At 45.0% G+C, this 22512-nt stretch overlaps 1 protein-coding gene across 1 annotated transcript; it reads right to left on the bottom strand.

Moving 5' to 3' along the window:
* Positions 1-15302: 15302 nt before the first annotated feature.
* LOC146058252 (uncharacterized) lies at positions 15303-21460 on the bottom strand. Its single transcript, XM_083170467.1, has 2 exons — positions 21243-21460; positions 15303-17901 (listed from the first exon to the last, which is right to left on the bottom strand). Exons 1-2 carry the CDS (start codon positions 21328-21330, stop codon positions 17228-17230), a joined length of 762 nt encoding a protein of 253 aa, XP_083026593.1. The 5' UTR covers positions 21331-21460; the 3' UTR covers positions 15303-17227.
* Between the last annotated feature and the right edge of the window lie 1052 nt (positions 21461-22512).

Here is a 22512-nt window from a genome sequence, read left to right as displayed (position 1 = left end):
CGGATGGGTGGCGTCATCATGTGTGATATAATTACATACTTATACATATAGAATAATAATAATTTTATTTATATAGCACTCTTTCTCCAATATGACTCAAGGCGCTTAATAGATAGAATGAATGTAATACAGTACAGGAACAATGAAGTACAAAAAAAGCTTTTCCTCTACCTCCCCATGGCAGCCACTAATGGGTTAAGGCCTGAAGGGTAGTATACTGGAAAGGAAACACAAAAAAAGCCCCTATATAAGCACCTCCTACATAGGTATTAGTGTCTTTTTTACCTTTCCAGGGTAGTGGTCAGGCTTACCCTGAATGTCAGCCCTCTCCACTGCCTAGCGTTGTTGGGGTCGAGGCTAAAAGATATATTGTTTGTGTTATCCCGCTGGCGAGTGCAGTAAGGGCTACCTGTGTCTGCTGGGTATAGTCCCGGGAAGTTGGGGCTCCGTAGCAGCCCGCCGGTGTCAGAGAAGACAGCGCTGATGAGTATGAACCGGCCGGGTAACATGTTGGCGTCTGCTCCGGCTGGGGAAACAGTGTGGAGGAGGCGCACGGCGGGCGCTTGTGGCTGCGTCTATCTCCAGCCGGCGTCTGACGTCAGGAGGCGGGACCCGGCCAGAGAGTGATTGGATGCGGCGTGGACCCGGCGGCGTCTAACGTCAGGTGACGCGGCCGGGCAGCGCCGGGGGGACGCGCCGGGCAATTTTTAAAAGCTTATAAGCCAGGAAATGGTGCTGGAATAGCGGCGGCACCAGGAAGACTACATTAGAAGCCCAGGAAACCCAGCAGACCGGTAAGACTCCTGAGACACCATTCGCTGAAGGAGTGATTATGCTGTAATACTCATACTGATGGATGTATATTTATATTGCTTCTAGCTCAAGGCTGTTAAGCAGTTGTAAGCAGCATAATGGAGGATGATAAAAGGCAAAAGGTATCAGGGTAAGCCAGGAACTTGGTGTGTGTAATGCAGGGCTTGACAAATTTCTAAAAAATCTAGGAGCCAGGATGAAAATGTAGGAGCCAGAAAAAAAATAGTGACAGTGTGCGCCAAAAAGTAACACCATAATGCCTATTACATATGTCACATACCCATTACACATACCACAATGCCCATTACACATTATGCCACACTCCGAAAAACCTTTTTGCATACTATACCACACACAATAATGGCCATTACATATACAACACACACCGCAATGCCCATTACATGGTGAACCAAACATCGCATTGCCCATTACATATAATACCACACAACGTAATGCCCATGGCATATTATGCCACAGTGCTGCTTACTTACATGCTCATTGCTATGGGTTTCTGGCATGATGCCAGGCAGGGGCAGACTGAGAAAAAATGACGGGGGGGGGGGTGCCTCTGGTGTCTGGTGCCTCGTGCCTCTGCGTGAGCAGTGGGTCCCCGTGGCTAGTTATACTATCAGCATTTGCAGCAGCCTCGGGTGCCCCTGTTAAAACAAAGACACTTAAACAGATGGCCCTGCAGTGGTTTATTATGTTCAATATAACAGCCAGCACGTCGGCAGCCCGGCTGCCGCTGCATCAGAGCAGGTCCGCAGTGCACCTATTTCAAAACTCAAGCACGGAGCAGCATTGGTAGCTCCCGATTAGCTTGTGAGCCGCCTTGACTTATGTAATAGTCGCGCCGCGGACCTGCTCTGATGCAGCGTCAGCCGGGAGAGTTGTGCACCGCTCTGCCGGGCTGCCTGCTATAATGAACAGAATAACACGCCGCGGCACCATCTGTTTACGTGGTCTGAAACGGGCACCCCAGGCTGCTGTATGTGCTGAAAGGATAGCAAGCCACGGGGACCCGCTGCTAACGCAGAGGCTGCTGCCAGCTCCCTGCCTCTCCATGTCCCTCTCCCGGCAGCCGGGAGAGTTGTGCCCTGCTCTGCCGGCTGCTGTCGCGGTGGCTCTTACAGTATAGCCCACAGCGGGGCCCGCTGCTGTAAAGCCACTACTCTGCCCGGGGGTTCTGCTTCCTGGCAAATCTGGTCGCCAGGAAGCAGAATTTGGTCGCCATGGCGACCTGGCCCCCGGGTTTTGTCGAGCCCTGGTGTAATGGTACTATGAGCAAGTGTTTATTATTACAGGTTGAGTATCCCCTATTCGAAATGCTCGGGACCACGAGCATTCCGGATAGGGGAATATTCCGGTTTTTAGAATAAATTGTTTTAGCCATACTTACCTGTCCCCTGGTGGTGTCCGGTGGTCCATCGGCGTCCACGCAGTCCCCGGGCGTCCACAGCAGGCCTCCGGCATCTTCTCCGGGTCTCCAGCGGTCCCAGGAATGCATTGCGCGAGTGTGCGCGCGCACCGGTGACGTCACCGGCGCGCGCGCACACTCGCGCAATGCATTCCTGGGACCGCTGGAGACCCTGGAGAAGATGCCGGAGGCCTGCTGTGGACGCCCTGGGACTTGGTAAGTATAAAAAGAGGGTTAGGGAGGGTAAAAAAAAAACAAAAAATTCGAATGATTCCAAAAACCACGGTTTTTGGAATAATTCGGATAATAGATATACGGATACGGGATACTCAACCTGTACTTATACTGTTTTAGATCTGACACCAGCAAAGGAAAGGCGGATGTCAAGGCAAAACATAAGAAGCATCACCCTTCTAAATGTACATTATGTGACAAGGTGTTATCTGACAAATGCATAGGATCCACCTGTGAAACGTGTAAAACTGCTCAGCAGGGGACATTGCCACAGATAACGGAACTTGTGAGCATGCTAAAAACAGCGTTAGCTGACACGTTTGTCACGAAGCAAGACATATAAAAAAATGTCTACTAAAAGAAGCAGGGCTGTGTTCTCGGAGGGATCTGATGATTCCGCAGAAGGCCCTTGCATTAAAGAAAATGACTTGGAAGAAGGGGAGCTAGATCAGGATAAAACCGATATGGACTTTAATCCTGTATTAATAGAAAACCTGTTGGCCCTCATACACAAGTCTCTCAATATTGAGGAGACCAAAGAGGAAGAAAAGTTACAGGATTTGCTTTTCCGAGACAAGAAGAAAAAAGGGAAATAATTTCCCCTCTCAAAAACCCTTAAGGAGTTGGTAGAAGAGGAGTGGCGATACCCAGATAAAGTGGCGGTACCATTAAAAAATGCGAAAATGTATCCTTTTGTCTCTGATCAGGTAAAAAGTTGGGAAGAATCCCCAAAGGTGGACACTGCCATTGCCAGAATTTCCAGAAAAACAACGTTACCATTGGAAGCCAACATTTTTAAGGATGGAGAGGAAAATTGAGGTAGCCTAAGAAAGCAGCATGCTATTTCAGGTGCAACTATGAAGGCATCTTCGGCAATGGCGGTTACATCCAGGGTACTACGCTCCTGGTGCCAAGATCTGGAATCAGATACCTTAGATGGGATCAAAAGATCTGAATTGGTAAAGGTGATGCAAAATATTCAAGTGGCGGTAGAATTCTTCTGTGATGCATCATTAGATGCATACCTCCCAACTGTCACGATTTTAGAGGGACAGTCCCGATTTTCGGGTCCTGTCCCTCTGTCCCACCCGCGGCAGGCATTGTCCCGCTGCGGGGGGTGGCAGTTGGGAGACCCCCCAATCTAGTAGAATAGACGCTGTGCGAATGCGCACAGCGTCTATTCTCGTATGAAAATGAGGTCGCGGCTAATTAGCATAAGCCGCGCCCTCATTTGCATACGCCCCGCCCCCTTTTCGGGCGCTCGCGCGGCGCGATTTCTTCAAGCCAAATGTTGGGAGGTATGTTAGATGTAGTAAAGTTGGCTTCCAGGACGGGCGCCACAGCAACCGTGGCGAGGAGAACTTTGTGGCTAAAACCGTGGGCAGCGGATACGCAGTCCAAACAAAAACTAATCTCATTACCTTTTCAAGGACAATATTTATTTGGCACAAAGCTAGATGATATTATTACAAAGCTATCCGGTGGGAAGTCTGTGTGGTTGCCACAAGATAAGAATAAAAAAGGTTTTTCGGCCAGACCCTTTAGATATCAACAGAATGAATTTAGGGAGGCAAGAACCTATAGACCGGGGAGAAGTTATAGAAGATCCTGGCCAGGCAACAGGAACTTTTTTCGTGGCCAAAGAGGAAGAGAGGGAAGATATCCCTCCAGACAATTTAACCAATGACGCCAGATTGACAGTTGGGGGCAGGCTACTCGAATTCGGACGAGTCTGGTCCCAATCTGTCGAAGACAGGTGGGTGTTAGAAGTAGTAACTTGCGGATACAAGATCGAATTCCTGAAACACCCAGGGACTTGGAGAACGCAGTCCCCCATCCCTCAAGATCCAGAAGAAAGGTCAGCCTTATTGGCCAGCCTATCCAACATGGATTCACCAGAAAGTGGTGGTAAAAGTGCCAAGAGATCAAGAGCACCAAGGTTGGCAGTCAAGATTTTTCGTGGTCCGAAAACCATCCAGGGGGTTCAGAACTATCTTAGACCTAAGAAGGTTGAACTCCTATTTGATAGTAAAGAAGTTCAAAATGGAATCCGTAAGAACTATTCTACCAGATATCAAAAGAGGGGCATTTTTAACAACCATAGATTTACAAGATGCCTACTTACACGTCCCCATATTCCCGGGACATCACAGGTTTCTAAGGTTCTGCATAAAAGGAGAGGTATATCAGTTTGTCACCCTTCCTTTCGGGTTAGCCACTTCACCCAGAACTTTTACAAAAGTCTTGGTAGTTATGATCGCCAACTTAAGACAACAAGGCATATCAGTGTGGCCCTACCTGGACGACATTCTGATTATGGCCCAAACAAGGGTGCAGTCAGAGGAATACACAATGAAGGTAATGCGGTACCTGGAGGATCACGGATGGATAATAAATTTAAAAAAGGGTAAAATACAACCTTCACGCGTGGTGAAATATCTAGGAGTATCAATAGACACAGCATCAATGACAATAAAATTGATAGAAGACAGAAAGAGAAAATTGGTCAGCGAAGTAGTCAAGCTTCGGCACAAAAGAGGGGCAGCATCAGCAGACTTTATGAAAGTAATCGGGTTTATTTCGGCAGCACTGGATACTGTTCCTTGGGGCAGGTTCCACATGCAGTCCCTACAAAATAGTTTCCTCACACAGTGGGATGGAGACGGGAAGAACAAAAGACAGTTCATCCGGTTATCAAAAGGAGCAAGGCAAGATCTAAGTTGGTGGTCTTGCGTACAAAGGTTGGATCAAGGAAAAGTGTTTGTGAAAAGGCAGCAAATTATATTAACCACAGATGCCAGCCAGTCAGGCTGGGGGGCAGTATGCGGAAGTCGCTTAGTTCAAGGAATCTGGTCAAAAGAAATGAGTCGAAAACATTCGAATGTCAGAGAATTAAGGGCAGTTCGTATGGCGTGCCTGCATCTGCAAGACTTTTTAAGGGGAATAGATGTAATCATAAGATCAGACAACCAGTCGGTAGTTTCTTATGTCAACAAACAAGGCGGAACACGGAGCAGAGAATTAATGTCGGAAGTAGCAGAAATCTTTACTTGGGCAGAGGACCATGTGAACAGCATAGGAGCAGTGTTTGTTGCAGGCAAAGAAAACTGGCAAGCCGACAGCCTCAGCAGGCATCAGTTGAGACCAGGAGAATGGGAATTGACCCGGAAATTTTCAAGAAATTAGTGGAAAAGTGGGGAATTTTAAGATAGACCTGATGGCAACAGTAAAGAACTCGAAGGTACAGGGATTCTTCTTGAGACACTGGGAGCCACAGGAAGAACAATCAGACACACTGACTGTGGAATGGGAAAGGACTCTAGTATATGTGTTTCCCCCTTTTCCAATTATAGTAGAACTGTTGGCAAAGATTCAGAAAGAAAAAGCGACGGTGATTGCAGTTCTTCTATACTGGCCGAGGAGGGCCTGGTTTCCCAAGCTGCTAGAAATGGCGATAGACGATCCCTGGGTACTACCAGAACGGAGCGACCTGATCAGTCAAAACGGATTATAGCAAGCTCAACCACCAAGCTGGAAATTAACGGCCTGGTTACTGAGACCCAGCTATTAGCAAAAAGAGGGTTTTCTAAGAAGGTAGTAGGGACTCTTCTTAAAGCAAGAAAAGGGTCAACCTCGAAAACCTATCATAGAGTATGGAGAAGATACGTTACCTTCTGTAGAATGACCAATAAAAATTCGAGAGATTTACCTACGGTAATGGAGTTCCTGCAGGCGGGGTTAGATAGAAACCTGTCTACAAGCTCCATCAAAGTTCAAATTTCAGCTTTACAGTATCAGCAATGCTTGACTGGAAATTGGCTGAGAATAAGTATGTAAGGAGGTTTGTGAAGGCAGCAAGACGAATCAAGCCGGCATTTCATAATCCTTTAGCACCATGGAACCTCAACCTGGTGCTTAACGCCTTAGTAGATCCACCATTTGAGCCGCTACATGAGGTTGCCCTAAAATGGTTAACAATCAAAGTGGTCTTCTTGATAGCCATTACCTCGGCCAGGAAAGTGTCTGAGCTACAAGCTCTTTGGACGAAGCAACCTTATTTGAACTTTTTTGAAGAGAAGGTTGTGCTAAGAACCAATCCACAGAATGTATCTACACAAAAGTGTGTTGCTGTTTTTTTAGTGTATACACCTATCAGTCTGACTAAAAAGCATACCTATGCAATTAAATGTAACCCAAAGAGTGAGCAAATTACAGGTATGAATGGGTTGTACTGTGGGTTATATTAAGCCTGGAGGAAAGGGAGAGAAACGGAACAGTGTTGAAATGCCGGGATCAGGCACTGCCGTCCCATCTTCAATGAGCGGACGGGAGGTGATAGTGATGAAGCCAACACAGAAGAGGTGGAGGAAGAGGTTAGGAGCGGTGTGTGGGGACAGCAGCTGTGCGCGGTGTTAGGTCTGACCTGATGCCGTAGTAGAGCAGGACAGAGATGCGCCGCCAGCGTGTCCGTCACACCCAGAGAAGGAAGAAGGATCGGGGGAGGATACCTGCAGTAGCACCGGGTGGCTGGAGCATTGTCAGGGCTAACAGTTTCCCGTTGAACCGGGAGTTGCTGTAGCCTATACAGCGTAAGCAGAACGCGTTTCACCTTGTGGGCTTGATCACCTGGAAGGCTTCTCTACTACGGCATCAGGTCAGACCTAACACCGCGCACAGCTGCTGTCCCCACACACTGCTCCTAACCTCTTCCTCCACAGTGTGTTGGCTTCATCACTATCACCTCCCATCTGCTCATTGAAGATGGGACGGCAGTGCCTGATCCCGGCATTTCAACACTTTTATATTTTGCTGCCTTGTTACTATATATATCGTTTGGCTTTAATTCGGACATGTTTTGATCAATAAGCTTTTGCAGCAAGAGATATGGTTCAATTTGTTTTTTCAGTTTAATCCAATATCCATACACATTGGACTTATCCAATTTGAACTTATCAATCATACAATTGTCTTAAATACCACAATTTTTCCCTTATTCCGTGTAGGAGAGACTTTCTGGTGGTGCATTTCCGCAATGCTATAGTATCAGGGTGGACCTAACACCACTTACAGAAGTGTCCTCCTTACACTTGCTATTTTTCTATCAGTGTATCAATCTCTTCTCTCACCCTCCATCAGCTCCTTTTTGTGAAGACGTTGGGCAGCAGGGAAGGACAGAGGAAGAATTCCCAGAACTATAAATAGGGCAGGCAGTGTGCATGGTGGGGAGGGCTGTAGAGAGTCTACTGAAGGGGAGAGGGGAAAGAGGAAGCTAGTAAAGAATTCAAATGGGTCCTGGGGTGAAACTAATCACAATATTAGAGCCATATCTAAAAATAAACATAAATTAAAATGCTTACTGGCTAATGCAAGAAGCTTAGTGAGTAAAATCGGGGAGCTAGAAATGGTGATCAGTAGGGACGACTACGACATCATTGGTATTACAGAAACATGGTGTAATGAGTCGCATGACTGGGCATTAAACATGGAGGGATATACACTCTAAAGACAGGGAAAATAGAAGGGGCGGGGGTGTGTGCCTATATGTAAATAATAACTTAACATCATGTGAGAAAAATATGAGCACAGACCTGGAAGAAGACAACTCGGAGACAGTGTGGGCAGAGATAATCGACACAGTGCCAGCAATGCCCCACAGTGCCAGCAACAAGTATGCCCCACAGTGCCAGCAATGCCCCACAGTGCCAGTAACAAGTATGCCCCACAGTGCCAGCAATGCCCCACAGTGCCAGCAACAAGTATGCCCCACAGTGCCAGCAACAAGTATGCCCCACAGTGCCAGCAACAAGTATGCCCCACAGTGCCAGCAATGCCCCACAGTGCCAGCAACAAGTATGCCCCACAGTGCCAGCAATGCCCCACAGTGCCAGCAACGAGTATGCCCCACAGTACCAGCAACAAGTATGCCCCACAGTGCCAGAAATGCCCCACAGTGCCAGCAACAAGTATGCCCCACAGTGCCAGCAATGCCCCACAGTGCCAGTAACAAGTATGCCCCACAGTGCCAGCAATGCCCCACAGTGCCAGCAACAAGTATGCCCCACAGTGCCAGCAACAAGTATGCCCCACAGTGCCAGCAATGCCCCACAGTGCCAGTAACAAGTATGCCCCACAGTGCCAGCAATGCCCCACAGTGCCAGTAACAAGTATGCCCCACAGTGCCAGCAATGCCCCACAGTGCCAGCAACAAGTATGCCCCACAGTGCCAGCAATGCCCCCACAGTGCCAGCAATAAATATGCCCCCACAGTGCCAGCAATGCCCCCATAGTATTTCCCAGCAGCAGCACACTCACCATTGACGCTGCTGCTGGGGAGAGGACAGTCCAGTGTCCCCCTGCCGTGTAGCTGCCGCGCTGCTTCTCTCAGGGAAGGAGAGTACAGCACACTGCGTATCTCTCCTTCCCTTCACTGTGACTGGGCTGCCCGCCAATCAAAGTTCGCGGGCCGGCTCCTGATTGGCTGCTGGCCCGCAAGCTCTGATTGATTGGCGGACGGGCGGCCAGTCACAGGGAAGCACACTCTCCTCCCCTCCAGCGACCTATCTGACTGCCGCGGCCGCCATTACAGGCTGGGCCGCCGCATACCCCCAAGCGTGTGGACGCGTACCCCCAGGGGTACGCGTACCACAGGTTGGGAACCACTGCTATAGACCACCAAATATAAATGAAAGGGAAGAGTCTCTTCTTTTAAACCAAATCAAACAAGCATCAAATCAGGGTCAGGTATTAATTATGGGGGATTTTAATTTACCCGACATTGATTGGGAAAATCTTGGACTTAGTATTAACAAATAACACAGACTTAGTTTCAAACACAAAAGTAATTGAACAATTAGGGAACAGTGATCACAATATGGTTTCACAGGAAATCAACTTCAGTAAATTACATCAAAAAGGATCTGCAAAAATACTAAACTTCAGAAAAGCGAACTTTGAATTATTCAGGGAAGCCCTAACAGGAATTGGGTGGGAAACGGTTATGGAGGGAAAAAATGCAGAGGAAATGTGGGATACTCTAAAAAAGGTGCTTGATTTACTAACTATTGAATACATTCCTAAAGTAACTAAGGGTAAATTCAACAACAAAAAAGCCACCATGGTTGGACAAAAAAGTAAGGTCAGCTATCAACAATAAAACCAGAGCCTTTAAATTCTATAAAAATAACTTGAATGAGGAGGCCTTCGCAAAATACAAAGAATCAAACAAAACTTGTAAAGGGGTAATCAAAGCAGCTAAAATATTATATGAAGAGTGCATAGCCACTGAAAGCAAAACCAACCCAAAGAAGTTTTTTAAATACATAAATAGTAAACGTTTAATTAAGGAAAACATAGGCCCACTAACTGATACTAGTGGAAAAAGTTTTACTGAGGACAAGGGAAAAGCAAAACTGTTAAATGAGTTCTTCTCATCAGTATTACTATTTACTAAGGGAGAGCAGACTGTGGAACGAACATTTACCACAAACGGGACAAATAAGCCAGATCTCATTGTGGATTTCACGCCGAAGGAAAGAATACTGAGGCTAAGCAAACTCAAAACAAATAAATCACCAGGGCCAGATGGGATTCATCCGAGGGTATTAATGGAATTAAGGGATGAACTAGCTACCCCCCTACATTATATCTTTAGCAAGTCACTATCGTCAGGTATAGTACCAAAAGATTGGAGAATAGCAGAGGTAGTGCCAATATTCAAAAAAAGGAAGATCCCCGCTAATTACAGACCTGTTAGTTTAACATCAATTGTGGGTAAACTATTTGAAGGATTTTTAAGGGATGGTATCCAGGAATATTCAGACCATCACCGTCTACTCAGTACTAACCAACATGGGTTCGTGAAAAATCGTTCATGCCAAACTAATCTACTAGGGTTCTATGAAGAGGTTAGCAAAAACCTTGATAATGGAAATGCTGTAGATGTGATTTTCCTAGATTTCGCTAAAGCATTTGATACTGTCCCACACAAGAGATTGATTAATAAAATGGAGAACCTAGGATAGGGTGAAAATATCTGCAGATGGGTAGGGAATTGGCTATGTAATAGAGAACAAAGAGTGGTTGTGAATGGTGCCGTATCAGATACGATACCGGCAGTGGCGTAACTATGGTGGGTGCAGGGGGTGCAGCTGCTATGGGGCCCGGCCAGTTTGGGGGGCCCCAAAGCCCAGTAAGCACTCCACTGCACCGCACTTCCATAGTTGCGCCAGTAGTGAAAGGGGTTAATAAGGGGCGGGGGGTCTCCGGGACCCTGAACTCACTGCGCCCGGCCGGAGCAGTGCCTAGAGGAGAGAGGAGACACTCGTGAGATGATAGTGACATCATCTCACGAGCGCAGGAATATATGCAGCGGCGGTAGTGCGGAAGCAAGCAATACTAGAGCGATTCCCTCCTTCAAGTGCTCGCTCTAAGCACCTGTTTCCTGCGCGCCTCTCCCCAGCTGAGCTGGCTTCTTTGATCCAGCGGAGGTCTCCCTGACTGGTGCTCAGGGGAAGATGCATGCACATGCGGCACTGACCTGCACTGCAAGGACCTGCTGACCACAGATCAGGCACCGGCGCGGCTATCAGACACATAGAGCTGGCAGTGAGTAAATTAAAGAAATAAAAATTTTACTGCCCTCTCTGTGGTTACTACTGCCCTTCATCCTGACCCCACTGATCTGTTATTTCCCCTCTGTCCTGTTCTCACTGACATGTCTCTGTCCCCTCTGTCACTCATCTCTCTCCTGTTCTTATTTTCTCTGTCCCTGTCCTGTCCCCTCTGTCCTGGTGCTGTCACCCATTGTAAGTGCCATAATCCTCTCCCCTTATCCCCCTTACCCTAAATCCCTTGCCCTGCAGCCTGACCATATCCCTCCCTACTAGTGCCTTAACCTAACCCAATCAGCATGCAGCCTAACACAACCCCCACCTTCCCACAGCCTTTAACCCCCCTCCACAGCCTAACCCTGTCCTGCCTTGTCTTTTGTCCTGTCCCCACTGTCTTGTCCTTGTCCTGTAATATCTGTCCTTACCTTCTCCCTGTCAGGTCAATCCTGGCCCTGTCACATCTGTATTGACAATTTTACTTCTTTCTTGCCATCCCCTCTCTCCTGTTTCCACTGTCATGTCACCTTTGTTCTGTCTTGTCACCTGTCTCTCTTGCCCCTCTGTTCAGTCGTGTCCCTGTCGCCTGTGTCCCGATTTTGTCAACTATGTGTTGGCCCTTTCCTTGTCAGCTCTATCCTGGTCCGGTTACATTTTATTCATATGAGTACCAATGTGTGTGTTTAATTTTTTTCACCACTGAGTGCCAATGAGGGGGGCCCCATTCAAGATTTTGCTATGGGGCCCACTAAATTCTAGTTACGCCTCTGGATACCGGTACTAAGTGGAGTGCCCCAGGGTTCGGTTTTGGGGCCCATTTTGTTTAACATTTTTATTAACGATATTGGGATAGGGTTACTGAGCAATGTATCCATCTTTGCGGACGATACAAAACTTAGCAAAGTCATCAAATCATCAGAAGACATCACCATGCTTCAAAATGATCTTGCAATTCTAGATGAGTGGGCAAAAAAATGGAAGATGAGGTTCAATGTAGATAAATGTAAGGTTATGCACCTTGGGAGACACAACCAGTGTGCAAGTTACAACCTTAGCGGAGAGGAACTGGGTAATTCCATACTTGAAAAGGATCTAGGAGTCCAAATAGACAGCAAACTGGGATGTAGTGCCCATTGTAATGTAGCTACAAAAAAGGCCAACAAAATTCTGGCATGTATTAAGAGGGGAATGGAAACTAGGGACTCAAGGGTAATTATGCCACTGTATAAAGCATTGGTGAGACCTCACTTTGAGTACGGAGTGCAGTTCTGGGCCCCACACTATAAAAAGGACATCATAGAATTAGAAAAAGTCCAAAGGCGAGCAACAAAGCTTATTAGGGGAATGGAGAATTTAAGCTACGGGGAGAGATTAAGCAATTTGGGACTATTTACATTGGAAAAGAGACGTTTAAGGGGGGACATGCTCAACATGTACAAGTATATCAAGGGCCAATATAAGGAACTGTCACACACCCTCTTTTCTACTAGAAAGGAATCTAGGACACGAGGGCATGAATATAGATTAGAAGAAAAAAGATTTCATTCAGCTAGTAGAAAGAATTTCTTTACGGTCAGAACAGTCAAACTCTGGAACTCTCTTCCCAGAGAGGTGGTAACGGCTGGCTCATTAAATGCGTTCAAGGCAAAGTTGGACAAACATTTACTGGAGAAAAACATCCATGGGTACAAATAAGAAATATAATTTGTCTGTAAAATACCAGAACCTACCAAATCAGCAATGGATATCTATACCAGGTTGAACTAGATGGACGCAAGTCTTTTTTCAGCCTTACCTACTATGTAACTATGTAGCAGAAAGAATGGAGTCCAACTCACTGTACTCCCCTTTTCCCATCTCTCTAAGGATACCTGATATGTTATGAATGCATACATCTTCTCTCATTTAACTAATTGACGGCATATTACCACCAACGGGTATTTGTGTGACTAACTGTATGTACAAATTTAATACATTTTTCCTTGAAAATTCTCTGTGACTGTATGATTATTGAACAGTACAGACCCGTCACACTATCTGGACGTGTCATCAGCTGTCCTATTGAAGGACCCAAAGTAAATCATATATCAACAATATATGATTATTTAATAACACCACCAACTACCACTGTGTCGATATAAGTACATGGTAAATTTCAGTGGGCATTTTTTGTTTCACTAAAAGCATTTGTTGTTTATTTACCTCTTCATGGCAAATTATGCATCATATGTAAATATAGAGTTATGATTATTTTAAAATAAATGGAATTAAAAGTTAAGTTTTATCTTACTCATTAAACATTATCTTTAATCATTTAAAAGTGTGCCTCCAAAAAGGAATCCTTTCTGTGAACGGCTGCCCACCACTTGAGGACCACTGTTTCCTTTTTTCTAAGAAGACTGAAAGAACCCTGGCATGTGTGTAAAATGATCTCTTGTTGGCAAGAGACAGAGGTGACTGCTCAATCTTAATCCTTCTGGATCTCTCTGCAGCATTTCATATTGTGGACCATGGGCTTCTGATTGAGCACCTAAAACATTTGTTGTGGACCGGATGGCACAGTCCAAAGCTGGTTTAAATTATTTCTCAGCATCAGGTTACAGAGATTTCTATCTGGAGTATACTCATCCTCACCAGTGCCACTGCCCTGTGCTGTCCACATATTTTTGCAGTGTACATGATACCCCTGGTTGAAACAATCAGTCAGCATAGCATAGGACTACCACTGCTATCCAGATGATACCCAACTGTATCTGTCCTTTACCCCGGGTACTGAGAACCAATAATAACCCTTAATGTCTGTCTAGCTGAGCTCCCGGAGAGGATGAGCACCAGGTGGTTGCGACTGAATCCTGATGATAAAACAGAGGTCCGTATGATAGGACTCAACTTCAAAGATCAAGACTACAGCGTGACCAACCAAATGTATATTTGGGGGTTCAGAATTACACAACACATCTTGATGCTATCTTGGATGGTGGCATCTGACACTTAAACTTTAGATCTCAGCCACAATTAAATCCTTATTCTTGCATTCGAGGAACATAGCCCGAAATCAAACACTTCATTCCCTTTGAATATCTTCCAAACGTCAAACACGCATTTGTATATCCCACTAAAAGTGTCCAACTGCGATCTGTAGATAAAAGACTCTCAGCAGTACCTAGAATCTCCTGTAATTCATCTAGCAGTTGTGCCTTAAGCCATGGGTGCGGGATGACCACCCGACAGTCGGGATTCCAACGGTCATTAAATTGAGGTCAGAATCCTGACTGTTAAATGCCTGACAGTCAGGATCCCAACTTAATGGGGCTATTCTCCCCCGTGGGGGTCCACGACCCCCATAAAGAGTGAACAGAACCTATGGCGAGGCACCAAGTCCACAATAGGCTTCTTCGCGCTCGTCCCTCTTTGGAGTGTGCCACTCCTGAATTAACTGAAGAAGGGGGTGAAAATATTCGCAACATTAATAGTGAGCGGGGGTCATTTTGTGTCAAATCAGCAAACAGATTTTTACATCACCAACACAGATGGGGTGTATATATGTAGTTTAAAGGCCCATACACACTGGGCGACTTTGAGCTGACAGTCGCTCAAAACAGCATGTTTGAGCGGCTGTCAGCTCAAAGTCACCCAGTGTGTATGGCCCGGCGATGAGCGCTGCTGCACGCTCCCGCAACATCGCCAGGAAAGCCGTTCATCTGCTGGTTATACCAGCTGATGAGCGGCTTTCAGGACGAGCGCTATGCAACGCCGTCCTCCCCCCTCTGTCGGCGCCGGGCAGGGGGAAAGCCGCTCAGTGTGTATGCACTGAGTGCCTTTCCCCGCAGTGATGATAGTCATCATCGCTGTCCAGACACGCTGGGCAGTCACCATGTGTGTATGGACCTTTAGAAAAATACTAAATTTTATTTAAATATCTTATTCAATTTCCAAATTATGGCTATGTACATTTTGTAATAAATACTGTAGATTATGATGTAGATTATGATGTAGCCTTTAGAAAAGGATTTCACAGATATGACTTTTTTTTAATATAAAAGTTTATTAAGACAGTCACAACAGCAGAAGGAAATGAAATACATACAATGAACATTAAACCTCAAAAATAGTCCAAGACCAATGCCTAAAAAATATTGTGAATCACAGAATGATTGGTCTTTATATAAAAGGTTAAGAGATCAGAAAAGTAACAGTGTGGCGGACCCTAAAAGTAGGAGGGGGGGGGTGGGTATTGAACCAAGGAGCAGAGAAAGGAGGAGTCTTACTAGGTGGCCACAAAACTCAAATATATGTATAAAAAGTGAAAAAGACAAAAACATTAACATATTTCGAATGGAGAAGGGACTTTTTGTAAGGCAAGCCAGGGATTCAAAATGTTATCAAATATTTTAGAAGAATTGCAAATACTAGTCATATATTCCACACGGTATGTACACCAGACACGTGATCAGGCTGAGTTTAAAGACGGGGAGGCTGTTTCCAATCAGCTGCAATTTGGAAAGTTGTAGCAGAAGCAATGTCCCGTAACAAATTATTTTGGGGTCTTGTTGCCTCTGGAAGTCCCAAAGGAAGAAGGAAAAACCTTAGGTTCACACGTTATGGGGGTCTGCAAACCCAGGGAAATTAGATCATTGATCTCTCTCCAGAGGATCAACATTTTTGGGTGACTTTCACAGATATTTTTGATGTATTCGAATTCAGGGAACATAACCGTATCATGCTTTTATACCTGTTGATTCAAGTACATCAAAAATAAATGTCTTCTAATGATACTTTAACAACCACAACTATTTCTATTCCACTTATGGAATTAGACTAATGAAGCCAACAAATCTATTACTACTTGTAAAAACACCTGTTTGTTTTTTTAAATCAACTACCTTGCTTCAAAACTATTTTTAACTATGAATCCATTAACATTAAAGATTAATATAGATGATATCCTGAATTTTTTTGAACTTTGTTGATGCACTATTTGAAATAATCATGACCAAAAATGTCAGTTTGAAATTGCAAAAAGTTTTTCCTCACTATAGTGAGCCTATAGTCTATAGTGTTGCATATCATAGAAAATGGCATAATAAAGCCAGTAAAATTACACCATTTCCACCTCGCTAGCTTAATTAGGAGAGCTGTTAGGACGATTTGAAAAATATGCTGGTTGTGGTTTTTTTTTTTTTACAGATTTTTTAATTTATAAAAATGTACATAGCTTTAATTTGGAAATGGCAAAATATATTGAAATAAAATTTGGTACTTTTCTTAGACTACATATACACTCTCCATATACCAAATCTGAACTGATAAAATTGAGGTGTATAATCATAGCTGGAAAATGACCCAGCGTTTTTTTTTTGTATTTACTCTGTATCAGTCATACAAATGTATCCACATACATCTACAATCCATGCGCTCCTTCACACAACGCGTTAGCTCTGTGTGACTCGCTAGCTGAGCATCTTCGCATGCAATGTTTTCTATTGCTGTGCACTACTACTACTACACAAGCAGCTTCTGCTGATTACACTGATATGTGACATGCCTATATTATGTGTGCAACTGCCACTGTATCTACATTTGTAATGCTACATTGCAGTGTTTTCCTGGAAAATAGTCACTGGCACGGTAATGTATCAATTTGTATGCAGATGCACCTGCGGTCACACACACACAGAATATAGGCATGCTGCATATCATTTTAATCAGCAGAAGCTGTTTGTGTATCCTATTCACACTGTGTTGTGTATATAATGGAATGAATTGGAAAAAAAGTCACAAACAAAGACACTCTGATCTAGGGAGTCACGCCTTGGTGCGACTACAACGGCTGTTCATCACGGAAGGAGAGCAGTGTCATGTACGTGGACACGTATGTACAGCACAAAAGGCATGAGTGCTAACTTGACAAAAAGGTTACAAACAGCGGTTGAATATTGAGCGTAGGAACTGATGTGTCCTCATTTGCACAAATGTTTTGGGTTTTTTTTGGCGGGGGGGTGGGTTTAAAAAACTGGCAGGAGGTGGCCAGAAGGAGTGGTGATTAGGGTTTTATGGGACAGGAATAAATTAATAATAGGAAGGCGAGGAGAAGGAATTTATTTGTAGAAACAAGACCTAACTTTTCTAGCTCCGCTGAAATGGTTGAAATCGGGCCTCATCCAACGCTGCTGATATGCGCAAGATGTGAGCTGGGAGAATATGCAAAGGGCCTCTCCCTGGTGTGAGTGCGCTGATGCCTAACAAGGTCACACCTCCGTACAAAGCACTTTCCACAAGTGGTGCATGAAAACGGCCTCTCCCCGGTGTGAGTGCGCTGATGCAAGCCGAGGTCGGATCTCTGGACAAAGCACTTTCCGCAAATCTCACATGAAAATGGCCTCTCTCCGGTGTGAGTGCGCTGATGCATGACCAGGGTGCCTTTCCGGACAAAACATTTGCCGCATTCCGTGCACATAAACGGCTTCTCGCCAGTGTGAATCTGCTGGTGCTTAGTGAGGGAAGACCTCCAGGAAAAGCATTCTCCGCACTGTTGGCATGAAAATGGCCGCTCCCCGGTGTGAGTCCTCTTATGTGCCAGGAGATGTGATTTATGAGGAAAGGATTTCCCACAGTAAGAGCAGTGATACCGTTTGTCCTCGGTGTGACATCGCTGGTGGGCGGTAAGAGCCAATTTGGAGCGGACACTCACTCCGCAGACTGAGCATATATACAGATTACTGGCGCTATGCGTTTGCTGATGGGTGACGAGGGCTGAATGATTAGGGAAACATTGCTGACACTCCGAGCACTGATGCGTCATCTCAGGATAGTGTGAGGAGGCGTGCGGACCTGTTGGGGACAAAAGTACTGAGATAAACCCTCTGTACATCAGCGGATGGGTCGCGGCATCATGTGTGAGACATTCTGTGCAGTTATACATATGTACCATGAATATGGTACTGAAAACATCCAATAATACCGAATACTTATTAATTAACTTTGTCTTTCCCACATAACATTGGGTCTAGCTTACTGTGTGTATTTAGAACATATATGGACTGTTGTACTGACATAAACACTAGTCGCACCAGCAGCCATCTTTCTTTTACATTACTAGAATATGTTGATGAATCTGTCTCCTTCCTTTACTGGAAATAAGGTGACAATGCCAAGAACAGTAAGACGGAACAGAATAATAACAGTATAGAGTAATTCTGAGACCAAGCAGATGTTAGATGGATGGCAAGATTTATTTTACTTTTTACATGGTTCCCCTGTCCCAATAGTTTCACCGTCTGATTGTATTCTGTTCTCGTCTGTGTTTGCACCAAATACAGATTACATATACAGCGTAAGTATTCATACGGAGGCGGAGATAGTAGTTATACATTATATACACCATGTATGCGGACTATTCCATTCAAATCATGTTATGACCTAATTTTGCATATATCAATGATATATTTTATATACAATGTAATATTAGAAGTGTAGTTGTTGTTTGTCGTATGAATATAATATGTTTTTTTTTATAGGACAAGTAGGGGAAAATGCACACTGCATCTATTCGCATTGACCAGGGAACTTGGGGGAAGCACAGAACCTCCGTAGGTGCCAGGCCCACCTCCAACAATGACATCGCCGGCCTGGGCCTGCCCACCTTAGTGATGTCATCTGTGTAACACATATACATAAATAGTAAGTCTAAAATTCCTTTAATCTACAAAGGGAGGAAACCTCATTCTACGGTGATTGACCATCGAATGATTTTTCCTCGTTGAGGCCGCATGCGAGAGCATGTGTAAGCGTACACCTCTGCACGCATTAACCCTTTATCGAATGGAGAAGGGACTTTTTGAGTGGCAAGCCAAGGACTCCCAAATGTTATCAAATATTTTAGAAGAATTGCATATAATTCTAGTCATATATTCCACACGGTATGTATACCAGATACGTGAGAAGGCCGAGTTTCAAGCCGGGGAGGCTGTTTCCAATCAGCAGAAGCAATGTCCCGTAACAAATTGTTCTGTTGCCTCTGGGGAGTCCCAAAGGAAGGAGGAGAATCTTAGCTTCACCTGGTATGGGGGTCTGAAGGCCCAGGGAAATTAGATCATTGATCTCTCGCCAGAGGTTTGACATTTTTTGGGCACGTCTGTGACAGATATTTTTGATGTACTTAAATTCAGGGAACACAACAGTAGCATGCTTTTTTACCTGTTGATTCAAATACATCAAAAATATCTGAAAAACATTTCCTAAGGCTACATCTTCTACCAGTATTTGTTACGCAATCTCCAGACAAACTCCACTTGACACAAATAAATGGCTATATATCCATTGTGTAGAACAAGAAACAGTGGCCTTGTGGTGGTCAAGAATGAAGAGGACCTTCCTTCATCCAGCTGGACCTCAACCACCATTTATCTCTCCAAGGCAGCCTGGTGTAGTATGGATACCTCTAAATCAATGTCTTCTGCTAAGTCCACCCTATAACTCCAATGGGAAGAATCTATGTCATGTATCCTGACGACACTAACCACAAGTCTTACTATTCCACTTACAGAATTAAACGAATGAAGCCTCCAAATCTATTATTACCTATTACTAATTGTAATACACCTGTTTTGTTTTTTTTATAAAATACCTAGCTTTAAAACTATTTTTATCTATGAACTCATTATCCTCACATAGTTACATTTTTTTTTACAAACATTTAACATTGGTACAGAGTCCATTTCCTGAAATTTTTTTAACTTTGTCAATGCACTTTTTGAGATAATCATGGCAAAAAATGTCAGTTTGAAATTGCTAAAAGTTTTTCCTCACAAAGCCTATTGTGTTATATATCATAGAAAAGGACATAATAAAACCAGTAAAATGGTACGACACCCATCTGCTAGCTTTATTAGACGAGCAGCTAGGGGGATTCCAAAATATGCTGGTTGTGCATTTAACAGATTTTATTATTTTACATAGCCAGAATTTGGAAATGGAATAAGATCTTGAAATACAATTTTGTATTGTTCTTAGACTACATATATATACTCTCCATATACCAAATCAGCACAAAATCTGAGCTGGTAAAATTTTAACAAAAAGACTGGATTTGACACTGAATGACTCGTGGGGGAGGTGTATAATAATTTCTGGAAAAAGGGCCAGTGGTTGTTTTTTGGATTAACTCTGTATCAGTCCTACAAATGTATCCACATACATTTACCCTCCGTGTGCTACAAGCTCTGTGTGACTCGCTAGCTGACCGTCTTTGCGTGCAACTTTTTCTATTACAATGTCTTATTCGTAAAGTGGTGCAAAGTGGGGGCACAAGCATCATCTGCTTATTACAATGATATGTGGTAGGCCTATATTGAAAACAGCCACTGGCACAATAATGTAGAAATTCGTATGCAGATACACCCACGGTCACACACAAAATATAGGGATTCTGCATATCCTTTTAAATCAGCAATAGCTGCTTGTGCGTCATGTCCGCACTGTGTTGCTTATAAAATGCAACGAATTGGGGGAAAAAAGTCACACACACTAGGGCGTCACGCCATGATGAAACTACAATGGCTGTTCAACACGGAAGGAGAGCTAGTGCCCTCACAGAAGAGAAACCCTTCAATGGTATTTACCATTGAAGGATTTCTCCTCCTCTCCCCACTGCTCACAGCCACCGCGTGACCCAGGAGTCACTCGGTGGCTGCCCGCAATGAGGTAAAATCGGGGAGGGAGAAGACATCATTCCCCACCCCCCACCAGGAAAAGGTATGCATACGATCACATTGGCCCGCCTAGCATTCCTATGGGCACGTCCACCTTTTTTTGTGTTCACACCAATTAAAATGCCAGGGGACCACCCTGCCACACCCCCCCCCACCTGTCAATCAGGCTGTGAGCGCCTTGCCAATGGAGAAATTGGTGGAAGGCTCCCGCATATGTGCAGTAGCAGCCCCACCATCGAACATGGGTCAATATTTGGACCTGTGCTTGCGGATCTGATTTGGCCCCTCTGTGCATTACTAGATGGATCCTTAACTGGGCACAGCGCCCTCAACAGGACGGAGGACCAAACACATGTAGCCCTGCACCTTATAATGCATTGGGTGAGAAAAGAAGCCCACTATTTTATCCAGTTTGTAAACGAGTCTTGGTATATACTGTATATATGACGGCAGTTTATTCACCTAGACCGGTGTACAACTCGCTGATGTTGACCAAGATGAGAGCCGGTAGAATACACAAACGGCCTCTCCCTGGTGTGAGTTCGCTCATGCTTGCCAAGGTCGGACCTCCGCACGAAGCACTTCCCACACATCGCGCATGAAAACGGCCTCTCCCCAGTGTGAGTGCGCTGATGCAAGACTAGGTCGGATCTCTGGACAAAGCACTTTCCGCAAACCGTACATGAAAACGGCCTCTCCCCCGTGTGAGTGCGCTGATGCATGACCAGGGTGCTTTTCCGGACAAAACATTTGCCGCATTGTGCGCACTGAAACGGCTTCTCGCCAGAGTGAATCTGCTGGTGCTTAGTGAGGGAAGACCTCCCGGAAAAGCATTCTCCGCACTGCGGGCATGAAAACGGGCGCTCCCCGGTGTGAGTCCTCTTATGTGCCAGGAGACGGGACCTCTGATGAAAGGATTTCCCACAGTAAGAGCAGTGGTACAGTTTGTCCTCAGTGTGACATCGCTGGTGGGCGGTAAGAGCGATGTCGGAGCTGACACATACGCCACAGATGGAGCATATATACAGATTACTGGCGCTATGCGTTTGCTGATGGGTGACGAGGGCGGAATGATTAGGGAAACATTGCTGACACTCCGAGCACTGATGCGTCATCTCAGGATAGTGTGAGGAGGCGTGCGGACCTGTTGGGGACAAAAGTACTAAGATAAACCCTCTGTACATAAGCGGATGGGTGGCGTCATCATGCGTGTGCAGTTATACATATGTACCATGTATATGGTACTTAAAACATCCAATTATATCTGATCATCTATAAATGCTACTTATTAGTTAACCCGGTCATTCCCACATACAGAAGGAGCCACGCTCATCCATTTAGTCAGCGCGCCTCGGCGAGGGTTTTGGCGTGCCACTTGTAGCGTGCTGACACGCATTGAGGCATGCCATACAATATGCATGCAATACACATCCCCACGGCTGGGTGGATAATGCTCCAGTAATCCAGTGATATGCAGTAAAGATGGAGTCACACAATTCACCACCGAGAATGGGACGCGCTTGTGTGTAAGACTCTTGCACGTTTCATTCTCAGTGAATGGTGCTGCGGCTCCATCTGTACAGTACAGTACAATACAAGCTCTGACAAATGGGCCCTGTAATGTACAGCACTCAGGTGTAGCGTCCGGGGGGGGGGGGGGGGGGGGGGCAGGGGGAAGGTCTATTGAAACATCTCAATACGCACAGTCCACAGCATACTGTAGTACTGAACT

This window comes from Crinia signifera, chromosome 2 (genome assembly GCF_055691185.1).
Source record: "Crinia signifera chromosome 2, ASM5569118v1, whole genome shotgun sequence".
Classification (NCBI taxonomy): Eukaryota; Metazoa; Chordata; class Amphibia; order Anura; family Myobatrachidae; genus Crinia; species Crinia signifera.
The sequence above is the reverse complement of the archived record's forward strand: the minus strand, read 5'-3'. Positions and strand labels throughout refer to the sequence as shown.